The 24880-nt window shown below is 37.3% G+C and overlaps 2 protein-coding genes across 2 annotated transcripts in view; one reads left to right on the top strand and one right to left on the bottom strand.

Moving 5' to 3' along the window:
- ANGPTL2 (angiopoietin like 2) overlaps positions 1–9925 on the top strand; it is a 52990-nt gene extending 43065 nt beyond the window's left edge. The window contains exons 3-5 of the mRNA XM_051979664.1: positions 213–406; positions 5005–5275; positions 7969–9925. Coding sequence (XP_051835624.1) covers positions 213–406; positions 5005–5275; positions 7969–8168 — 665 coding nt within the window. The 3' untranslated portion in view covers positions 8169–9925. The remainder of the gene's footprint in view (positions 1–212; positions 407–5004; positions 5276–7968) is intronic.
- RALGPS1 (Ral GEF with PH domain and SH3 binding motif 1) overlaps positions 1–24880 on the bottom strand; it is a 702309-nt gene that overhangs the window by 330641 nt on the left and 346788 nt on the right. The window lies entirely within an intron of this gene.

Here is a 24880-nt window from a genome sequence, read left to right as displayed (position 1 = left end):
TCTAGAGGTACTGTTCTGGGTGTGATGAAAAAAATACCTTGTTTCTCTGAAGCTACACATCCTGGCTTCTTTTGTTGTCCAGCACAAACCAGGGTATCTCCAGGAAGAGTTTCTACTGGGGATGGAGATTAGAGAGATAATCACAGATTAGTGGCATTTATGCCTATTCTTGGTCACTCTATGATAGACCACCATGTTTTTTGTTCATAAAGGCCCATGGAGAGATTGTCTTCAAGCACTAGAGGATGGCCATGACACCAGCTCCATCTACCTTGTGAAACCTGAAAATACTAATCGACTCATGCAGGTTTGGTGTGACCAGAGACATGACCCTGGAGGCTGGACTGTTATACAGAGACGACTTGATGGATCTGTCAACTTTTTCCGGAATTGGGAGACTTATAAGGTAAGAGCCAATGACATTCATCTTTTTTTGTCTCACTCAGTAAACTCCAGGGACTTCCTGCCACCTTCAGGATCAAATATGAAATATAAGAAGTCCTTCACGACCTGGACCTTTTGTACTTTTCCAGTTTTATTATACTTTTCCTCCCCATGGCACTTCATTTCCTGACTGTCTTTCATTCACTGTCTTCTATATGTGGAATACTCACTCTCTCTCTGATTCTTTCTGCTCTTAGCTTCCCTGACTTCCTTCAAAACTCAGCTTAAATCCCACCTGCTATGAGAGCCCTGCTCTGATCTCTTCCCCAAACACATATAATAATTAGCTTCTTCCCTGTAAGCTTACCTTCCATTTATCCTAGATATAGCTTGTATACATGTAGTCATTTACATGTCTTCTTCCATTATAAAGTGAATTCTTTGGGAATAGGGTATTCTGCCCTCCCTTGTACCTTCAGCACTTAGCATAAGGTCTGACACATAATAAAGGATTAATAAATACTTCTGTCTTGTTGACTTGACAAAAAAGCCATTAACTCCATTGATTTTGAAGGGAGGACTTTTCAATGAGAGAAGTATGTCATCTGTTCAGAAAAAACAAACTAGCAAACCAAAAAACAAAAAAAAATCCCAAAACACACTTTGTTAAATGTTACCTGCAAAGATATTTTCAGAATGAAGGTCAAGAATTACAAAACAGCTAACACATAACTCTAATGAGGAGGTTCATTATAATACAATGTAGAAAAATGCCTTCCACTATGAACTATCTTATTCTTTTTGAGCCTCTTCAATCACTAGTAGAAGCCCAGTCATTCAACTTTTTTCTTTACAAGTCTCATGAAATTGGAGTTTATATCTGGGTTATAGAAAATACTTTTACCCACAATACTGAATATGATAAAACTTTCACTCTTAGCCTTAGATGTGGAAAATACTCTTGCTCCTACCTTGGTTGTGTGTGTGGGGGGGAAACTTTTCATCTCAACCCTGGGTAAGGAAAAAAAATCTTCATTTCCATCCCTGTGTGTGATACATATCCTTCTTTCTATCCCTAAGTGTAGAAAAATATCTTTAGTGCGAACCCAAGGCATGGAAAATACTCCTTCTCTCAGTTCTGGCCAGAGTAAAAATATTTGATCCCAACCGTGTGTATGGAAAATACTTATATTTTCACTTCTGAGAACACTATAACTTCTAGCCCTAGAAAATAGTTTCACATCCCAACCATAGATATTGGAAAACTCCTTATTCCTTCCCTAAGTATGTGAAAGTCCTCCATTCTAAGGTCTAGATGAAGATTCAGAGTTGTTTCCACTAAAAAAGAAGCTCATACTTTTACTAGACTAAAGGCACCTACTTTAATTACTGAGATTGCCAAGGTGCTTCTTCATATACCTGGTTAGTCAGAAGCTGCTGAGATTGGTTACAAGGGGAGGATTCTCTCTTCTCTACCATCTCTACCTTCTCAGGTTTACCTTAAACACTCCTTTTCCCATCTTCTTCCCATCTACTGGAAAATAACTTAAGAATTAATTATACATCAGGGCTTCTTTAACTGTTCCTACTCATGATCCCTTTTCAACCGAGAAATTTTTATGTGAGCCTAGGTATACAGGTATATAAAATAGTATACAAATCAAATATTTACTAATAATAAATCATGCTTTTGTAATTCCCTACATTCAGTTATATAGCTTCATATAGGTCATGACCCATAGTTTAAGAAACTTTGTTATAGTTGATCATATTAAATTGTCATAATTGCTATAACATAGCATTTGTTTTTACAGAGTATATCAACTTAGAGATATCCCCATCTTGAAAAAAAAATTTACCCATGCAAGTTCCCCTCCCCCACCTCCTAGTCACTATCCTATATCAAAATTCTCAAGCTAGTCCATATCCCTATTGCCTCTAAAACATCCTGCTCTCTCCCTTCTTAATTCCTTCAATCTGGCTTTCAGAAATTGCTTTCTTAAAGGTTGGCAATGCTCATTGCCAAATCCAATGGTCTTGTTACCTTCTTCTCAATCTCTTTCCAGGATCTGGCAGTTGACCATACCGTCCTCTTTGAAATTCTCTTCCTTTGGCTTCCCTTTTATTACATGAGACTGGTTCTCTTTCAACCTCTTTTACAACTTCTTTTTTTTTTTCTTTGCTGGCTCCTCTTCTTTTCACCTAACTGTAGGCAGCCCTCAAGGTTTAGCATTGGCTCCCTGTTCTTATTTCTGCCTCCTACATATTTCTTGCAATCATCTCAGACTTGGCATGTCTAAAACCAAGCTCTCATTCTTTCCCCCAACCAGCTCTTCTCTCAAATTCATATCTCACAGAATCATAGGATTATAGTTAGAACCAGAAGAGATCTAAAAGACCTTACAGGCTAAGCCTTTCAATCTACAGATGAGTTAACTCTGGAACCAAGTATTGTAAAAATGGGATTTGAATCCTTATCTTCCAGACTCCAGTGCTCCTATACTATGATGCTTGTTATCTCTATTAGTAAGTTGGTTGGTTGGTTATTGTCCTTGGTTCTCAGAAGACCAAAATGGCATCACTATGTTAGAATCCAGTTATGACGTGTCCAACTGTGGTTGATCAGACCCATATGATCTTGGAATGCTCTGCCACAGGTTGGACACGAGTAGTCCCTATAAATATTTAGGGTGACTTCTTTAACTTGGCACATTTCTCATTTCTTCTGAGCTTCAATTCTGCTTTGTTCATAGAGCACAGCACCTTCTTTCTTGAAAGCAGGACAAGATGGACTGTCCTGTACCATTGTCTTCCATGTCATATAATCAATTTTAATTTTTAATTTAATTTTAATTTTAAATTTTAAAGGAAAGACCTTGAGAGTGTCCGTGTATCACTTTTTCTGATCACTTTTGAATGCTTGCTGAGTGAGTCCTCCATAAAATAATCCATCATCAAAATTCTGAAAATAATATAAAATAAATAAATGAATAAAATTAAAAAAAAAAAAAGATTAGGAAGTACCTTCTTCCTAGTTTCCCAGGAGTAAAACCAAAATTACAGAATTTTAGACTTAGTGAGAATACTGGAGACCATCTAGTTTAATCCCCTTGTTTTATAGAGGCAAAAAATCCTCTTGTTTATGGAGGCCCACAGTATTAAAAGGACTTTCCCAGTATCACATGACTAGAAAATTGCAGTATCAGCTCTTGATCTCAATTCATGACAAATCCAGTGCTCTCTAAACCATACCATATCTCCTTTGAGACATATTTATCTCTTCCTTCATTCTTAGTCTTGTCAAACTTTCCACTGAATCTTGTATCTGTCCCTTCTTCTAGGTCCTTCCTGTTAACCACATTAGGCTCTAGATTGCTACCATAATCATCTTGCTGCTGGTTTCTCTTCCCATGACACAACTCCCATTAAATTCAATTCCCACTCCTCACACTATCTAAGTGACTTTGTACAAGTCACTTAATCTGTCTAAGCCTCAGTTTACTTATCTGCAAAATGAAGAGATTACACTTAGATATTCTCGGAGGTCCTTTCCCACTCCAGAGATTGGTCCCACACAGAATTTCAAATTTAAACAATGACTCACAAGCCTAGATTGGTTCACACAGGAGTAGGCCTCAGACTCAAGTCCTCTGATTCCAGATCAGCAGTATACTAGAGCCAACTCTAATAAGAAAATTGATTGTTAAGGTTTTGTTGTGAGCATTTACACTTTGAAAATAAGCAATAGCTACAAATTATGACTTGATTTATTGTTTTGTTAATTGACTGAACTCAAGGAAGTGATGGAATGATGATAATAATGCAGATTAAATTTACAAGTGTGTTATATGTTCTCTTCCCCAGAAGAGCTGGTTACATTCAAAGCAAATCCCTACTCCAGAGTCAGTGTTATTTTATTGTTGTCTTTATTGATCTCCTCTAGATCTAGGAAGTAAATGAACAATTCTCTTTTCCTGATTATAGAACTACAGTTATTTGAGTCTCCAAGAATTGCCACTAAGGGACAGATTTTGGTTACAATGGCATTAACTAGAGGGTCTGGAATCAGCAAGGCCTGCATTGAAATCTGGCCTCAGACATTTATTTACTAGCTGCGTGACCCTAGGCAAGTCAGTTAATCCTGTTTGCCTGTAAAATATGTGTGAAACGTACTGGAGAAGAGAATGGCAAATGGGTATTTTTGCAAGAAAACCCCAAATGGGGTCATGAAGAGTTGGAGAGAACTGAAACAAGTGAACAACAACAAAGAGGGATCATCAGACCTGAGGTGCCAAATCTGGATTTGCTTAATTCCATTGGACCCCATCCACTTTTTGAGAGTTAAAATGACAATAAAAAGTGGGGGAAGGAATACTCCATATTCCATTTGTCTTCTTGGCTAAATTTTCTTCAGGCTGCCTGTATGAACTTAACCCATGGTGACAGCTTCAGGGAATTACCTTCAAAGCAGGAAATCTGCTAATTTACTGAAGGGGAAATAAGACCAAAGCATAAACTCTTTTTTTTACAAAAAACATTGCCAAAGGGTGGGTCAGCCATTTTACCAGATGTGACAGGTCCCCTTGCTTGCATATGGTAATACTGTCTCTTTCTTTACAGCAAGGATTTGGTAACATTGATGGAGAGTATTGGCTGGGTCTAGAAAATATTTATTGGCTCACAAACCAAGCCAACTACAAATTGCTTGTAACAATGGAAGACTGGTCTGGCCGAAAAGTATTTGCAGAATATGCAAGCTTCCGCCTGGAGCCAGAAAGTGAATATTACAAATTGAGACTGGGACGGTATAATGGCAATGCTGGTGACTCCTTCACCTGGCACAACGGGAAGCAGTTTACCACCCTGGATAGAGACCATGATGTCTACACAGGTATGGGAATCCACAGACAGTTCTTCACAACTGTCTTAGATGGAAACATCTACTTCAGATTATCAATTGTAAAACCATTAGTCTGCCAATTCAGTTTTCTCCTCCACAAAATGCAGTGGTTGGACCAGGTGATCCCTGAGTTTCTTTCCTGCTTTACATTTTGTAATTCCATGAGCCTCCTGACAGGGATCATTTCTGGGTGCTGAGAAGGGTTAGAGGACAGTTATATGGGGATTGGGGGAGAGGAAAGTACAGCTGGTGGGTTCTTCTCTTTGAAGTAGGAAAATGATAGCAATATTTTTTCACAGGCAAGGATGATTAAGGCTACAGTAGTAATGGGAAAAGGAAAACTTGAAATAAATTACTTCAAAAAGTTCAAAAGACAATGTGGCCTAGGGAGTTGAGAACAAAAGATTTAGAAGGACAATGGTAGGGAAGGGAGGGGAAATGCAAATATGATCCCTAACTTCAAAGAGTAGAAAGATTCACCTATAGAAGGACTGCATAGCTCTTTTGGAGCTATGCAGCCCCAGAAAAAATTAGAATTAATGGATAGAAGTTACATAAAGATGGATATTAGTTCAATATAAGGAAATACTTTCTAATAATCAGAGCTTTTGCACCATAGGAGGAGCTACCTGATGAAGTAATGAGCCCCATAATGGAAGTGTTCAGTAAATGAAAGATCTTTTCTGAGATCTATAGATCTATAGAGACTATAGAACAGAAGAATCAAACTTATTTGCAGCAATCTGCAGGATCCCCCAATGTAATCTGAATCATATTAAAATGTATTTGGGAAATGTTTGACAAGATAAGTAAAACCAAACTTTTCTTTTGATTTGACTATTTCTATTATCAGCACCATTTTCTTGGTCTTCTAAGTTTGTAATTTTAGGGCTATCTTGAGCCTTTTTCCTATTGATTGACTAAGTCCGATTGACTCCAGTTATGTAAGGTCTGTCCAATTAGCCCTTCCTTTCCAGTCCCATTGACATTTCCCTGTTACAGGATCCTTATTAGTATTTGCTTAGCCTACTGGTACAGCCTTCTACTAGGTCATTCTATATACACTCTTCCCCCACTCCAATCCATTTCATACTCTTGTGTCTAGTATGAGTGATACCAGTCCTTTTTCAAAATCTTCAGTAACTCATTGCCTACTGAGTAAAGTTCAAACTCCCTTCCTTGACTCCCTTACCTATTGTCCCCTTAGTTTTCCCTACTTTACCTCATATTTGTCTCTTATGCTCTAAACCAATGGTTTCAAACTCACATAGAAATAGATCCCTGTGGGATGCATATTGACTTAGAAAACCACAAATTACCTTTAGCTTCTGAGTGACACCTCTGCTCTGCTCTACATTTCAGCCAAACTAGACTCTGCTTTCTCCCTTTTATAATCTCTGAAATTTCCTACCTTTATGTCTAGAATACCTTTCTCCTCTCTTTTTTCCTTGATTGAATTCCTGCCCATTCATTAAAACTTAATTCAAATGCTACTTCCTCTACAAAGTCTCTCCTGATCTTATTTACTGACCTAAAGAACATCCTCTTCCCTCGTCCCCCACTAGAACTTCCTTGAGTTCTAAATAATAGTACTTTGCTTTGTAAATTTCAAATGCATTTATGCATTTATAACTATTTATCTGTATTGGTGTGTCTCATCCCTTGGTTAAATTCCATGAGCTCAGGGTCCACATTTGATCTAAATTTTGTAATTTTCCCAATACCTAATTGTGTCTAAAGCATGCACTCAAAAAAGTTTTCTAAATGAGAGTAATAATTTGATTACTCCCCTTTAGACATCAATCAATCAATAATAATTTATTAAGTGCCTACCGCATGCCAGGCATTATGCAATTTACCAGTGATACAGAATATAAAAGCTTCTACTTATGAATCCTTTTGATTCTAGCCAAAGTAGACTATTAATTTTCCCTGTTGTTGACCTGCCTTTTCATACTTGCATTCACCCAAGCTCTTCCCCAAGGCAGGAACAGCAGCATGGTAGAGTAAAATTACAACTAAATTTTTGAATCAGAGGAACTGGGTTCTAATCCCAGCTCTGCCACTTAATACCCATATAATGCTGGATAAGGCACTAAAATGCCTGAGCTTTAGTTCCTTTTCTGTGAAATGAAGGAGCTGGACCAGAAAATTTCCAAAACCTTACTGGGTTCTAAGTCCATGATTTTATATTATATGAACATACCCCCTCGTCATTTTTCCCTGTTTAAATCCTTGCCTTATTTTCTGTAAATACTTCCCTGACACTCTCCAACTGGCACCTCCTCTGACTTCCTTGGATCACTTTGTTTGGATCTCTCTCTTGCCCCATCACATTCTTCTTCATAAATCATTTCCTTGTCACATGTCATATCCTGCTATTAGACTATAAACTCCTTGTATTATTATTCATCTTTGTATTCCTAGTACTCATCCTCAAGAAAAAAATAAAGCCACCTTTCCTGAATAGTTTCCAGGGTGCCTTCTCATGTCTTTGTGAAGCTGGGAAGACTGCCCCATGTTTATGTGAGGGTAGGAGAATTTGATTTTTTTTTTCTTTCTGCCAGGAATACTCTCTGCTAATTTAATTCAAGAGTGAGCCTCAGTACACATAGAAGAGCAACTGGGCTAAATATACCCTTCTTTGTGGATAAATTTCACCTGTTTTTCTGCTTTTTCTCTAGGAAATTGTGCTCACTACCAGAAAGGAGGCTGGTGGTACAATGCCTGTGCCCATTCCAATCTCAATGGCGTTTGGTATCGAGGAGGTCATTATCGCAGTCGCTATCAGGATGGAGTCTATTGGGCTGAATTCCGAGGAGGGTCTTATTCTCTTAAGAAAGTGGTGATGATGATTAGACCAAATCCCAACACGTTCCACTAAAAGAAGCTTTTCTCTTCCAATCTTGGACTCCCATCTGCCACCACCTTGCCTGAGCAAAAGCTGAGAAAACTCTCCAGAAATCATCTCTTCTGCAGCCTGGAATGCCAGGTCTTTGAAGTTTGTTACAAGGAAGCAAGGACTTGTTGCTGCGTCTGATTTTCATAAACCATTGCCACAGATAAATGAATTCAAATGATGCAGTATTTTCTGCTCTGAGACCTTTCTTCATGCCAGGAAGCAACTAATGTAGCCCGTTCTAATAAACAGAAGAGGAAAAGGGTAGGACCGCAGATAGATAGTTTTTCTAACAAATTACCTCTCAACACTGGGAACACGTAACAGCAGAACATTTTTATTTTACTTAAGAGTATACTTTAACATATGCTGTTAAACAAGTGTATATGTATACATACATATGAACGTATGATTTCAGTTCTCAAGTGTTTGAGCTGCTACAAACTGGTTAATTATCTTTGTCATAGGAAACTATCACCTTTGAAACAACGTACAGCACTTGACAAACCAACAATCAGCTACCAGTGAGATTAAACTCAATTTATGCTTTATTATCTCAAATTGAGAAAGGATGCACTTGAATAGTCCAGCAAGTGAATGTGTGTCCACCATTCAAAGACACTCATTGCACTAGATGACCTCTGAAGTCCCTTCCAACTCTGAGATGCTATGGAATCATCCCTAGTATTAAAGTCTCAGATACAGCAGGTTCCCCTCTTTCTCTGCCAAGGCATCCTGTTGGTATTCAACCAAGTTTCAGGGACTTTCTTTCTGTTTCTACTCTTCTATTTTTCCATTTTCTTTGTTGCAACATCTCTTTAATCTTTCAGCATGATAAGGCACAGATCTTTTTCCCTCCTCAATAACTGCTACTGGCCTTAACTACATTTCTCCATTCCTTATAACCATTCAGGCTCCATCCTTCTCCTCTTAGAAGCACTTTCTAGTCAGGGCATTCTTTCAGAATGAGGTCTTAGATTCCTAAGCTCCTGAGCATAAAGTGAGCTGGGGCCTAAGCTTCTGGTCAGGAAAGAAGTCAGTCAGTGTTATAATCTTAACCATCTACTTTATAACTTAAGAATAAATTTCGTTCGTAGTTTAACCAAAACACCATTTCAACTTTCACACAAATAACAACTGCATATTTTACTATGTGCTGTATCTAAGTTTAGTCATTATCTAGATATTTAATCCAGAAAATGGTTCCAGACTAAAACCAACCCACTATGTCTTGAACACTAACGAACAATACCAACAAAATTCTGATGCCTTTTCTCTAGATGCAAAATCACTTTACTTCTTTGAGAAAACAATTTCATTCAGTTATTTTTCCTCCCCTACCCAATAAGGAATTTGCCAATTTGTTGGTGAAGAACACAACTGCCTTACAGAACCTTGACCCTATCAATCTTGCCAGCTGATGTAATTTTCTAGCTTAATGTTATCATAGGACAAGTTGGAAAGTAAAATAATATGATGGGCTAACAATTAGTGAAGCTCTTGGCACTTCACCATATGACACAATAAATCTGTGAGATTCCCATGCCTTATTATATGCTGTACATACATGAGTGTGTGCCTGTTCCCCTTATTACCTCAGTATTTCTCAAAAAATGTATGATGTGTATTAAAGTGATGTCTGATGTAGCATGTGTTGTATATATAAAAAGTAGGGTTTTTTAATATATTACCAAATTATCCTTGTAATGACACAAATCTGCAATAAAAATCCACAAATGCTATTTTGATGTATTTATATGGTGCCTTATTATTTTAAAATTCCTTCTAAATGCTTATATGGGATTCTCTTTAAATAAAAACAGGAAATGAGAAAAAATGGAAAGGAGGTCTACTGGCATAAAGTGAGATGAAATGTGGCCATTGAAAAGAAGCAAAATGTGTGTGAATTTTTAAATAAAATGATCTGAAGTTTCCTTAGATATGTATTATCATGGTACCTTTGCTCGCGTTCAAATGCCCCAAGAGTCTTCATGTTTCTTTACAGAACCTCAGCACCTCAGAGTAGAAAGCTCCCCAGTACAATCCCTCCCTGAATAAGAATCTCTACTAAAACATACCCAACAAATGTAACTTCATGTGAAAACCTCTGAGAAGGGGGAACCCATTTCTTCCCAAGGTAGCCCTTTCTATTTTGGAGAATTTTTAACTGCTTGGAAATATTTCCTTACATTGTACTCTAGATATAATTGCAGTTAGATATAATTCTCTTTACCTACCTACTGCACTATTTCAGCAAAATTAAGTGGCCCTTTAAATATTTGAAAGCTATCATTCTGATCCCCTGACTCCAAATTCTGTCTTCAAACTAAACATTCCCAGTTGCTTCAATTTATCCTTATATGGCAATGTTTCTAATCTCCATACATCATAATCACTTTCCTCTTAACACTTTAGAGATTGTCAATACCTTTCTTAAAATATGATGCCCACTTCTAACCATAGTGCTCTAGATAATGTCTTTACAAGGGCAGAGTATAGTGGAATTATTATTTCCTTTTAATGAACAGTATGCTAGTATAAATGGAGTCCAAGACCAAATTCATTTTTATAGCTGATCTCTCACTTTTGGCCCATTTCAAACTTGTAGTCTACTCACACTAGCCCCTCTCTCTATACCCCATGCCCAGATCACATAAAAATACAAATAGATATCCTGACCACAAAAGTGAATGTAGGAAGAACTCTTTTATAGAATAGTTATTCCTAAAGGCCCTCTAGCTTTGACTCAAGACATGCAGACACATCCACTGATACTCTTGACCTAAAAATGAGATCTTCTGGATAGCTGTACAGGTGATATGCATAATGGGCTTTTCTCATTTATTTTAAAGGAAACTTGGGAATCTATGCAATTTTCCAATAAAATTGCCTTTTAATCTGGAGTTACAGGAATGGGGGTATATTGGGTGAGCATTATTACTCTAAGTAGGGTACTAAAATTCCCCATTTAAAAACAGACCTACAAATAGTAGAAAAAGGAAGTCCCCTGTAAAAAACAACTGAAAGAAGATGCAGTCCTGATTCCACTGAATGGAAAGGTCATGAAAGTTGAAGAATAGAAGTCTAAAGATCTTCCAAATTCAAGGCCAGGATATCCTCATGTTACAGACTATTCTAGTGCACAAAAGGGTTCTTTCTGACCCCTTAAACAATAATGACTTCCTTTGTCTTATACAAAGATGTCTTAGCCCCAGAAATATCAGCATCAACAAAATTACTAAAAGTCTCCAAGTCTACTATAGCCAAGATAAACACCTCACAAATATAACATAAGAAAATGACAGTCTATGAACATAAGTGTATTCATGAGCCATATGTCAAAACTCAGCAGTGCAAGAGCTCTTCACCTACTAACTCATCTGGGTCAGCTCATATGCCAACTTCTTTGTGAAACACATGCCACAGGTACATTGGAAAGAGTAACCTGAAGGTAGGACTTTGGTTTCAGAACACGCTCCAATACTTATGGTAACCATGTGTCATTTAGGCTCTCTCAATTTCAGTTTTCTAATTTGTAAAATGGGGGAGCTTACACTATCTCAAAAAACTTCTATGGGAAAAACCTTAAAATACCAAATCAGCATAGGCTACTATAAGTGCAATCTAAATGTTTTATTTCCTCTAGATCCTCTACTTTTAAGATCCTAGATCTTGAAATAATAGTCCCAAAATAAATGTTTATTCAACTAAATTATCTATGTGCCATATGCGTGCGCTAAACTCCAGAATGGCTCCTGTCTTATAAAAATGTTGGAGTGGGGAGGAAGTAAGGGAATCTGGGGTGAGGGAAGGTGATGGAGATGTTCAAAAAAGTCCAAAAAATAGCTAGTAGGAAATGGGAAGAAGACTGTGCTGAGCTCCTCCCTCCCTCTTTAAAGAGAAGTTTTCTGATTCTAGACCCTGAGGATGTTCAGAGAAGAGCAACGTAGAGACAAAGAAGAGACTCATCTGACATGATTTGTGGAGGTAGGTGAGGAAGAATGGATAGTTTACAGTTCTTATGGATTTTCACTGAATATCTCAGGTAAGGTTGGCTGCCTTGGTGAGGCTGGGGCCTAAGGTGAATGAATACAAATCTCCTAGAAGGCACGTAAGTCTCCCTACAAAGTGAAAAGAAACATTTCAGTTCGGGGTACTGATAAACATGAACTCAAGGCACAGATTTTAGTCCTTATTATCAGTCCTTACAATACAAGTCTTCCAGGAAACAATGAAATCCAGGAACTTATAAGGAAAACCAAGCCTATAGGATCATGGCTACAATGTAATGTGTTCAGGCCTGTGGAGTTCTACCACTCCTAGGCAGAGTAATAAGGGACTTGTCCTAGGGCAGAAATGCCCTTTCTCAGCCAGCATAGAACAGACAAGGTCCAGAACCTGTAGATTACATCTTGAATGGAATCTTCCTTCATGTCCCAGTTGAAGTGTCTATCTTCTTTGATCCTCTAAGAGCAATAAGCTCTTCTCTTAGGGGTCCTCAAGATCCTTTTAGGAGGTATGTGAGGTAAAAGCAATTTTCATAATGGTACAAAAATATTTTTATTTTTAATCACAGTAAATAATGATAAACACAACTAAATGAAAATTCTTTAGAGGGGAAAAGGGGCATCTTCTATAATCTTTTAAGAGTATAAAGGAGTCTTGAGACAAAAAAAATTTCAGAACTGCTATGTAGAAGCCAGAACTTTGAAGAAGTATACTTGAAAGAAGGTGTTAACTCAGAGGAACTGATGAGACAATGGTTATCTAGTTTACATATACTTAGTACTTATCATAGTGATATAATGGTTCTCTAAGTTCACACATGCAGTGTGCTGTAATGATGTAATTGTAATAAGGTATATAAGGACCATGAAGGACTTGGAGATAAAGAAGACAGAAGATAGAGGACTGAAGATTGGAGGATAGACTGCAAGACATCCTGGTGGTTGTCCTGTCTTTATCACTTCTCCATTAAGACCAAGGCCCATCAGACTTCTGGCCAAGATGGCGGAGAGGAGGCACACAACTGTGTAAGCTCCGTGTTTTCTCTCAGAATCCATTTCATTACAAGCCTCTGAATTAATGCTTGACTGAAAAAAAAAAACCCACAAAGACTTACAAGAGAAGCCATCCTTGAGATTCGGCAGGAAAGGTCTGTTTTTGCTCGAGGGCGGGGAGAGTTTTAGATTGGTAGCAGGCTGCGGACAGGCAGGCAGTGGCAGCGAGAACAGGGAAGGCAGCTCACAGCCCAGCAGAGCGGAGAGGGGGTGGGGTGTGATTGCAGCCGTCTCTGCGGGGAGAGCTTTGCTGCAGGATTGGATACTTTGCCCTGGCAGCGAGCCAGCAGACAAGCAGAGAAGCTAAAAACACCGGGGGTGAAGAATACAACCCCAAACAGCTGGAGTCTCTCGGGACCTGGCCACCCCTCCCACACTGTGTCTCAGCACATTCTCGGAGTCTCAGAGCGCAGGCGCAGCACAGTCTGGCTAGTGCCTTGCTGCTACCCCTGCAGTCTGTAGAGGAAGCTCGGTAACACCACCCTTCCCCCACCCCCCTGCCAAGAAAGCAGACTCCATTCAGGGGTTTTTTCTTTTTCTTTTTTTTTCTTTGCTAGTTTGTCTTTGATTCTTAGACAAAATGAGCAAAAAATTGAAGAGGACTTTAACCCTTGACAGCTTCTATACAGATAGAGAGCAGATTCTAAATCCTGAGGAGACTAAAAACAGACTGTCTCCAGGTGAATCCCCAAAGGAGGAGATCATTCGTTCCTCAGCACAGATGAATCTCATGGAGGAAATTAAAAAGGCTCTCACAAGAAAGCTAGAAGAAAAATGGGAAAAGGAAAGGGAGCCTTGGCAAAAGAGTCTGGAGAAGTCATCCCACTCATTTAAAGACAGAGTGGATAAAGAAATAAAATCCTTGAAAAACAGGATTAGCAAACTGGAAATAGAAAATAGCTCTCTAAAAAACAAAATTGGCAAAATGGAAAAAAATTCCATTGAACAAAAGAACTCAATTAGATAATTAGAAAAAGATATTTAAAAAGTGAGTGAAGAAACTACTTAACTGAAAATCAGGGTCAAACAAATGGAATTGAATGACTCTAGGAGACAAGAAGAATCAGTCAAGCAAATCCAAAAAAATCAAACAATGGAAAAGAATGGGAAATACCTTCTGGGGAAGACAACAGACCTGGAAAACAGATCCAGGAGAGACAACCTGAGAATCATCGGACTCCTGGAAAAGTATGAAGAAAAAAAGAGTATGGAAAAAAAAAAAGATTTATGCTATAAAGACGTATAAAGAATACATGTATACCTTGTTCTAGAAACTAGATGTGGAAAGGACATTGTACCAGAAAAAGGGTAAAGTGGGGGTACTACATCTCATGAAGAGGCAAAGAAAACCTATTATATCTGAGAGAAAGAATGGAGGGGGATGAATATAGTGGGTATCTTACTGCCTTCAGAATTGGCTTTAAGAGAAAAATTTTCTATTTTCCAGGAAATTATCAAAGAGAACTGCCCAGAAGTCATAGGAACAGAGGGTAAAATAGATATTGAAAGAATTCATCAATCACCTATTGAAAGGGATCCTAAAATCAAAACACCAAGAAATATAGTGGCCAAATGCCAGAACCCTCAGACGAAGGAAAAAATACTGCAAGCGGCTAGAAAAACCCAATTCAAGTATCGAGGAGCCACAATAAGGATCACCCAGGATCTAGAAGCATACACATTAAAGGATCGAAGGGCCTGGAATGTGATATTCCGAAAGGCTAAGGAACTTGGCATGCAACCAAAAATAACTTACCCAGCTAGAATGAGCATCTCTTTCCAGGGAAGAAAATGGACATTCAATGAAATAAGCGAATTTCACCTATTTTTGATGAAAAAGCCAGAACTTAACAAAAAGTTTGATCTACAAATATAGAACTCAAGAGAAACCTAAAAAAGTAAAAAGAAATCTTGGGAACTATATTTATGCTATAAAGATGTATAAAGAATACATGTATACCTTGTTCTAGAAACTAGATGTGGAAAGGACATTGTATCAGAAAAAGGGCAAAGTGGGGGTACTACATCTCATGAAGAGGCAAAGGAAACCTATTATATCTGAGAGAAAGAATGGAGGGGGATGAATACAGTGGGTATCTTACTGCCTTCAGAATTGGCTTTAAGAGAAAAATTTTAGACATATTCAATCTATGGTGAAACTTCTCCCACCTCATTGAAAAGTGAGAAGGGAAAAGTGAGAAGGGAAGGAATAAGCTAAGTGGAAGGGAATACGGAAACTGGGAGGGAAAGGGGTAAGATAGGGGGAGGAACTCTAAGGCGGGGGGGAGGGATATTAAAAAGAGAGGGCTGTGAGAAGCAAGTGGTGCTCACAAGCTTAATACTGGGAAGGGGAGTAAGGGGGAAAGAGGGAGAAAAGCATAAACCGGGGTTAATAAGATGGCAAATAATACAGAATTGGTCATTTTAACCATAAATGTGAACAGGATAAACTCCCCCATAAAGAGGAAGCAGTTAGCAGAATGGATTAAAAGCCAGAATCCTACAATATGTTGTTTACAGGAAACACACCTGAAGCGGGGAGATACATGCAGGTTAAAGGTAAAAGGTTGGAGCAAAATCTACTATGCTTCAGGTGAAGTCAAAAAAGCAGGGGTAGCCATCCTGATCTCAGATCAAGTTAAAGCAAAAATTGATCTAATTAAAAGAGATAAGGAAGGGCACTATATCTTGCTAAAGGGTAGTATGGATAATGAAGCAATATCTATATTAAACATATATGCACCAAGTGGCGTAGCATGTAAATTCTTTTTTTTTTTTTTAAGGTAGTTAGGCCCTTTTTGGATTTTTTTTTTAAATTTTTATTTAATAATTACTTTATATTGACACTCGTTTCTGTTCTGATTTTTTTTTCCCTCCCTCCCTCCACCCCCTCCCCTAGATGGCAAGCAGTCCTTTATATGTTGGATATGTTGCAGTATATCCTAGATACAGTATATGTTTGCAGAACTGAACAGTTCTCTTGTTGCATAGGGAGAATTGGATTCAGAAGGTATAAATAACCTGGGAAGAAAAACAAAAATGCAGATAGTTCACATTCGTTTCCCAGTGTTCTTTCTTTGGGTGTAGCTGCTTTTGTCCGTCATTTATCAATTGAAACTCAGGTCTCTTTGTCAAAGAAATCCACTTCCATCAAAATATGTCCTCATACAATATCGTTGTCGAAGTGTATAATGATCTCCTGGTTCTGCTCATTTCACTTAGCATCAGTTCATGTAAGTCTCGCCAGTCCTCTCTGTATTCATCCTGCTGGTCATTTCTTACAGAACAATAATATTCCATAACATTAATATACCACAATTTACCCAGCCATTCTCCAATTGATGGACATCCATTCATTTTCCAGTTTCTAGCCACTACAAACAGGGCTGCTACAAACATTTTGGCACAAACAGGTCCCTTTCCCTTCTTTAATATTTCTTTGGGATATAAGCCCAATAGAAACAGCATGTAAATTCTTAAAAGAGAAATTAAGAGAGCTGCAAGAAGAAATAAACAGCAAAACTATAATAGTGGGAGATCTCAACCTTGCACTCAGAAATAGATAAATCAAACCACAAAATAAATAAGAAAGAAGTCAAAGAGGTAAATAGAATACTAGAAAAATTAGATATGATAGATCTCTGGAGAAAATGTAATGGAGACAGAAAGGAGTACACTTTCTTTTCAGCAGTTCATGGAACTTATACAAAAATTGACCATATATTAGGACATAAAAACCTCAAACTCAAATGCAGTAAGGCAGAAATAATAAATGCATTCTTTTCAGACCATGATGCAATGAAAATTACATTCAACAAAAAGCCAGGGGAAAGTAGACCAAAAAATAATTGGAAACTAAATAATCTCATACTAAAGAATGATTGGGTGAAACAGCAAATCATAGACATAATTAATAACTTCACCCAAGAAAATGATAATAATGAGACATTATACCAAAATGTATGGGATGCAGCCAAAGCGGTAATAAGGGGAAATTTCATATCTCTAGAGGCCTATTTGTATAAAATAGAGAAAGAGAAGGTCAATGAATTGGGCTTGCAACTAAAAATGCTAGAAAAGGAACAAATTAAAAACCCCCAGTCAAACACTAAACTTGAAATTCTAAAAATAAAAGGAGAGATCAATAAAATTAAAAGTAAAAAAAAAAAAACTATTGAATTAATTAATAAAACTAAGAGTTGGTTCTATGAAAAAACCAGCAAAATAGACAAACCCTTAGTAAATCTGATTAAAAAAAGGAAAGAGGAAAATCAAATTGTTAGTCTTAAAAATGAAAAGGGAGAACTCGCCACTAACAAAGAGGAAATTAGAGCAATAATTAGGAGTTACTTTGCCCAACTTTATGCCAATAAATTCAACAACTTAAATGAAATAGAAGAATACCTCCAAAAATATAGCTTGCCCAAACTAACAGAGGAAGAAATAAATATCCCAAACATTCCCATCTCAGAAAAAGAAATAGAACAAACTATCAGTCAACTCCCTAAGAAAAAATCCCCAGGACCAGATGGATTTACATGTGAATTCTACCAAACATTTAAAGAACAATTAACTCCAATGCTAAATAATCTATTTGAAAAAAATAGGGATTGAAGGAATCCTACCAAACTCCTTTTATGACACAGACATGGTACTGATACCTAAACCAGGTAGGCTGAAAACAGAGAAAGAAAATTATAGACCAATCTCCCTAATGAATATTGATGCTAAAATCTTAAATAAAATATTAGCAAAAAGATTACAGAAAATCATCCCCAGGATAATACACTATGACCAAGTAGGATTTATACCAGGATTGCAGGGCTGGTTCAATATTAGGAAAACTATTAGCATAATTGACTATATCAATAACCAAACAAACAAAAACGATATGATCATCTCAATAGATGCAGAAAAAGCATTTGATAAAATCCAACATCCATTCCTAATAAAAACACTTGAGAGCATAGGAATAAATGGACTTTTCCTTAAAATAGTCAGGAGCATATATTTAAAACCTTCAGTAAGCATCATATGCATTGGGGAAAAACTGGAACCTTTCCCAGTAAGATCTGGAGTGAAGCAAGGTTGCCCACTATCACCATTATTATTCAATATTGTATGAGAAACACTAGCCTCTGCAATAAGGGTCGAGAAAGAGATTAAAGGAATTAGAGTAGGCAATGGGGAAACCAAACTATCACTCTTTGCAGAAGATATGTTGGTATACCTAGAGAACCCCAGAGATTCTATTAAAAAGCTATTAGAAATAATTCATAATTTTAGCAAAGTAGAAGGATACAAACTAAATCCCCATAAATCCTCAGCATTTTTATACACCACCAACAAAATCCAAGAGCAAGAGATACAAAGAGAAATTCCATTCAAAATAACTGTTGATAGCATAAAATATTTGGGAATCTATCTACCAAAGGAAAGTCAGGAATTATATGAGCAAAATTACAAAAAAGTTTCCACACAAATAAAGTCAGACTTAAATAATTGGAAAAATATTAAGTGCTCTTGGATAGTCCGAGCGAATATAATAAAGATGACAATACTCCCTAAACTAATCTATTTATTTAGTGCTATACCAATCAGATTTTCAAGAAAGTATTTTAATGATCTAGAAAAAATAACAACAAAATTCATATGGAACAAAAAAATTCAAGAATCTCAAGGGAATTAATGAAAAAAAAATCAAAAGAAGGTGGTCTAGCTGTACCTGATCTAAAATTATATTATAAAGCAGCAGTCACCAAAACCATTTGGTATTGGCTAAGAAATAGATTAGTTGATCAGTGGAAAAGGTTAGTTTCACACGACAGAATAGTCAACTATAGCAATCTAATGTTTGACAAACCCAAAGATCCTAACTTTTGGGATAAGAATTCATTATTTGATAAAAACTGCTGGGATAACTGGAAATTAGTATGGCAGAAATTATGCATGGACCCACATTTAACACCATATACCAAGATAAGATCAAAATGGGTCCATGAGCTAGGCATAAAGAACGAGATTATAAATAAATTAGAGGAACATAGGATAGTTTATCTCTCAGACTTGTGGAGGAGAAAGAAATTTGTGACCAAAGATGAACTAGAGACCATTACTGATCACAAAATACAAAATTTTGATTATATCAAATTAAAAAGCCTTTGTACAAACAAAACTAATGCAAACAAGATTAGAAGGGAAGCAACAAACTGGGAAAACATCTTCACAGTTAAAGGTTCTGATAAAAGCCTCATTTCCAAAATATATAGAGAACTGACTCAAATTTATAAGAAATCAAGCCATTCTCCAACTGGCAAATGGTCAAAGGATATGAACAGACAATTTTCAGATGATGAAATTGAAACTATTTCCACTCATATGAAAGAGTGTTCCAAATCACTATTGATCAGAGAAATGCAAATTAAGACAACTCTGAGATACCACTACACACCTGTCAGATTGGCTAAGATGACAGGAAAAAATAATGATGAATGTTGGAGGGGATGCGGGAAAACTGGGACACTAATGCATTGTTGGTGGAGTTGTGAACGAATCCAACCATTCTGGAGAGCAATCTGGAATTATGCCCAAAAAGTTATCAAACTGTGCATACCCTTTGATCCAGCAGTGCTACTACTGGGCTTATATCCCAAAGAAATACTAAAGAAGGGAAAGGGACCTGTATGTGCCAAAATGTTTGTCGCAGCCCTGTTTGTACTAGCTAGAAACTGGAAATTGAATGGATGCCCATCAATTGGAGAATGGCTGGGTAAATTGTGGTATATGAATGTTATGGAATATTATTGTTCTGTAAGAAATGATCAGCAGGATGAATACAGAGGGGCTTGGAGAGACTTACATGAACTGATGCTAAGTGAAATGAGCAGAACCAGGAGATCACTATACACTTCGACAATGATATTATATGAGGATGTATTCTGATGGAAGTGGATTTCTTTGACAAAGAGACCTAACTCAGTTTCAATTGATAAATGATGGACAGAAGCAGCTACATCCAAAGAAAGAACACTAGGAAAGGAATGTGAACTATTTGCATTTTTTATTTTCTTCCCGGGTTATTTTTATCTTCTGAATCCACTTCTCCCTGTGCAACAAGAGAACTGTTCAGTTCTGCAAACATATAATGTATCTAGGATATACTGCAACATATCTAACATATATAGGACTGCTTGCCATCTAGGGGAGAGGGTGGAGGGAAGGAGGGGAAAAATCAGAACAGAAGCGAGTGCAAGGGATAATGTTGTAAAATAATTACCCTGGCATGGATTCTGTCAATATAAAGTTATTATTAAAAAAAAAAAAAAGGCCCATCTAGAAAGCTAGCCTAGCCCCAGGCAAAGGAGACAGACTGTGAAGGAGATAATAAAGATTTTGGACTTTATTTCTGACTATTCTTGTGATGATTATTCTGCTGAGACCAAGCTGACCCCAAAACCTCCAGAGAGCTAACCAGGACATTACACTGCTATTCCAGAGGAAAGTGAGTTCTTTCTTCTGAAGCCCTTTGTGTGGATCTTTCCCTTGTTCCTATCACATTCTATGTCAATTATACTTAGAGGTGTACATTATTATATTCCCTTTAAACTATACTTTCCCTGAAGGAAAATGATATATATTTTCATCTTTTAGTTTCCAGCACTGAACATATAATAGTTGTTTAATAAAGGTTTTTTTTAATCGAATTGACCAGAAGTCTTGTTGGATATTTAAGACCTGGATCCTGACCAGTCTCTTTACTGGCAACAGGCCACCCCTGATTTTAATTACTTCCCTATCACACCATGGGTCATCACCTTGAGGGTGAGAGGATAGACCCTGAAGACTTCATATTTTTGCTATAATTAAAATTAAAAATCTTCACAGCTACAGCATATCCAGATTATGTCCTACCTCCTCTTCCTGTAACTGAGCAGGGGTCATTTTATCACATTTTTCTATTTTATCAATGGCATCATCATATTCTCTTCCTCTTAATGACTAAGAATCCAACCTTAAAGTCATCCTTCTTTTCCTTCACTCTCGTCTCACAATCAGTCTATTATAATTTCTCCCATATCTTTTTCTCAATTCTTCTATGCCCCCATCTTCTTTTTTGTTTTTAATAGTATTTTATTTTTGCAAATACAATGCAAAGATAGTTTTCAACTTTGGCCTTCACAAAACTTTGTGTTCCTAATTTTTCTCCCTCTCCTCTTCCCTCTGCCTCCCCAGAACAATAAGTTATCCAATATATATTAAATATGTGCAATTCTTATAAACATATTCACATATCATCATGTTATGCAAAAGAAAAAAATCAGGTCAAAAGAGAAAAAAATAAGCAACCACCACCACAACAAAAAGATAAAAACACCATGCTCTGATCCATATTCAGCCTTCACAGTTTTCTCTCAGGATGTGGATGGCACTTTCCATCACAAGTCTATTGGAACTGCCTTGAATGACCTCATTGTTGAAAAGAGCCAAGTCCATCACAGTTGATTATCACATAATCTTGTTTCTGTATATAATATTCTTTTGGTTCTATTCACTTCACTTAGCATCAATTCATGTAAAGTCTTTCAAGTACATCCTCATCTTCTTTCACAAGCTCATTAGCTCTTGCCTAGAGCTAGTGTAAAAACTTTCCAATTCTTCTCCTTGTCTCCAGTCTTTCCCATTTGAACCTATCCTAAAATACTACCAGATTATTCATCCAATTTACAGTTCAGATCATGTCATTTTTCTACTCAAAAATATTCAAAGCTCCCCATCATTTCTTGAATAAAGCCCAAACTCTGAGTCTATACTTAAGGTTTTCTGTATTGTGCTTTTATTCTATCTTTCCATTCATTCTCATCTTGATAATTAGCCTTCCCAAATTCTAGGTTCTAGCCAAATGTTTCTATTAAATACTCCTGTCCATTGGATTTTAAATCGCAGAAGCTGGATCTAAATTCCAGCTCTTCTGTTTATTACCTTTGTGACTCTGAGCAAATCAAGTTAACATATTTTGATCTCAGTTTTCTTATCTATAAAGTGAAAAGATCAGACTATATGATTAAAAAGTCCTCTACTACTCTAAATCCTATGAGCTTCTAATAATTTTCCTTTTGAGAGGACAGGTACCTACCTGTCTTTCAAGACTCAGTTCAGATTCTTCTTCCACAAAGCCTTCTTTGATCATCCCAGGGAGAAGGAAGTGAACTAAGTGAACTGTCTATCAAGTGCTCTGATAGCACTTTTTACGCCTTTTCTACACTTACAAAACTCTAATTTATACCCTATTTGTTTTTGCTAGGTGCCCTAAAAAACCTCTAAGTTCTAAGACTAAAAACTTCTTGTAGACTGAAATTATTTTTTCTTATTTTTTTCATCCCCCATAATGCCTTATATACAGAAATTACTAAATGCACCTTTGCTGAATGAATGCCAAAATAATCTTTTGCAAGGGACTCCAGTGTTTTGAAGCAACTTGGAAGATATCTCAATAATAAAGGGAATCTGTTTCTTTTTAAAAACGTGCCCACGCTACCATGTTTCTCAAGCTATGTTGCAAGAGGACTGTGAGCACGTGGACTGCACACAGGAGCATGGAGCCAACGGGCTCTGGAGCATGTGGAAAAATGAACTGAGACTCTTGCTTCCTGGACTAGGAACACCCTCCCAGCTGCACAACATGGGAAAGCTTCCTTACAGGCAAGAAAAGACACATTCCCTTTGGAAAGTTTGCTATTCAGTCACTTTCCATAGAAGTTTTTTTTTTAATTGTGACCAAAACACAAGCCCTAGAAATACGTGGTTCAAGCAGCTTTTGAACACTGTTGGTGAAGCTGACCAACCCAGCACGAAAAATCTAAGTGAGGGCAGTTGCTGCTCCCCAAGTATAATTTAAGAGAAAATGAAGAGCGGCAGAGGGAACTCTGCCAAGGGAAAAGGAATGGTCAAGTTTCAGGCATTTTTTCCTATAATGTACTTTTCCAGGAATTATGTAACTTCTCTTCTTTAGATAAACACATCCTTTCAAAGGAGGTGGGGTGGAAGGGAGAAACATTCTTTCAAGAGAAAAAGTTTATTGAAACCATTCTCCCAAGTTGGACAGGTTACCCATGTAGAGGAAGCCCCACTTCTTCAAGGAGTAGTGCACCATGCACCAAGAATGTGCCCGTCTATATCACTTTACCTAACTTTTAAGCACTGACCAAGAAGGATTTTAGTTACTGTGCTTGGACTCATAGGGCAGCATTAGGAGCAATGGGTAGAAGTTGAAATCTTCTACCCATTGTAGATTTTGACTCAATGTCAAGGAAGAACTTCTTAACAATGAGAGCTGTCCAAAAGTAAAGTAGACTGCCCTGAGAGGTGGTGACGTCTCAAGCAAAGAATAGTTGATCATTCATATCAGGAAGACTATAGAGGGACAGGATTCCTATTTAGCCATAAGGCTAACAAAATGAACTCTAAACTCAGGTCCAACTCTAAAATTCTGTGCTTTAAGAGAGTCTTGACAAATTACTATTGATCACAGAAATGCAAATTAAGACAACTTTGAGATACCACTAAACACTTGTCAGATTGGCTAAGATGACTGGAAAAAATAATGATGAATGTTGGAGGGGATGTGGGAAAACCGGGACACTGATGCATTGTTGGTGGAATTGTGAACACTTCCAGCCATTCTGGAGAGCAATCTGGAATTATGCCCAAAAAGTTATCAAACTGTGCATACCCTTTGATCTAGCAGTGTTTCTACTGGGCTTATACCCCAAAGAGATACTAAAGAAGGGAAAGGGACCTGTATGTGCCAAAATGTTTGTGGCGGAGAAACTGGAAAATGAATGGATGGCCATCAATTGCAGAATGGCTGGGTAAATTGTGATATATGAAAGTTATGGAATATTATTGTTCTGTAAGAAAATGACCAGCAGGATGAATACAGAGAGGACTGGCGAGACTTACATGAACTGATGCTAAGTGAAATGAGCAGAACCAGGAGATCATTATATACCTCAACAACGATACTGTATGAGGATGTATTCTGATGGAAGTGGATTTCTTCAACAAAGAGAAGATCTAACTCAGTTTCAATTGATCAAGGATGGACAGAAGTAGCTACACCCAAAGGAAGAACACTGGGAAATAAATGTAAACATTTTTGTTTTTCTTCCCGGGTTATTTATACCTTCTGAATCCAGTTCTCCCTGTGCAACAAGAGAACTGTTCGGTTCTGCAAACATATATTGTATCTACGATATACTGTGACATATTTAACATGTATAGGACTGCTTGCCATCTAGAGAAGGTGGGGGAGGGAGATAGGGGAAAAACTGGAATAGAAGTGAGTGCAAGGGATAATGTTGTAAAAAATTACCCTGGCATGGGTTCTGTCAATAAAAAGTTATTATAATTTAAAAAAAAGAGAGAGTCTTGATCTAGTAGGATCATCAGCTTATACCTCTAGAATAGGAAGGGGCTTCAGAGTCTCCCTACACTCTTTCCATTCTGTTTCACAGGTGAGGAAACTGAGACCTGGATAGGTTATAAATTGCCCAAAGTCACACAAGTAGTACTAGAGGCTTGAGTCTAAGACATCTAAGTACTGAGCTAGGGATCTTTCTATTTGCTGTGCCACAAGGA

Source organism: Antechinus flavipes, chromosome 2 (genome assembly GCF_016432865.1).
Source record: "Antechinus flavipes isolate AdamAnt ecotype Samford, QLD, Australia chromosome 2, AdamAnt_v2, whole genome shotgun sequence".
Lineage (NCBI taxonomy): Eukaryota > Metazoa > Chordata > Mammalia > Dasyuromorphia > Dasyuridae > Antechinus > Antechinus flavipes.
The sequence above is the reverse complement of the archived record's forward strand: the minus strand, read 5'-3'. Positions and strand labels throughout refer to the sequence as shown.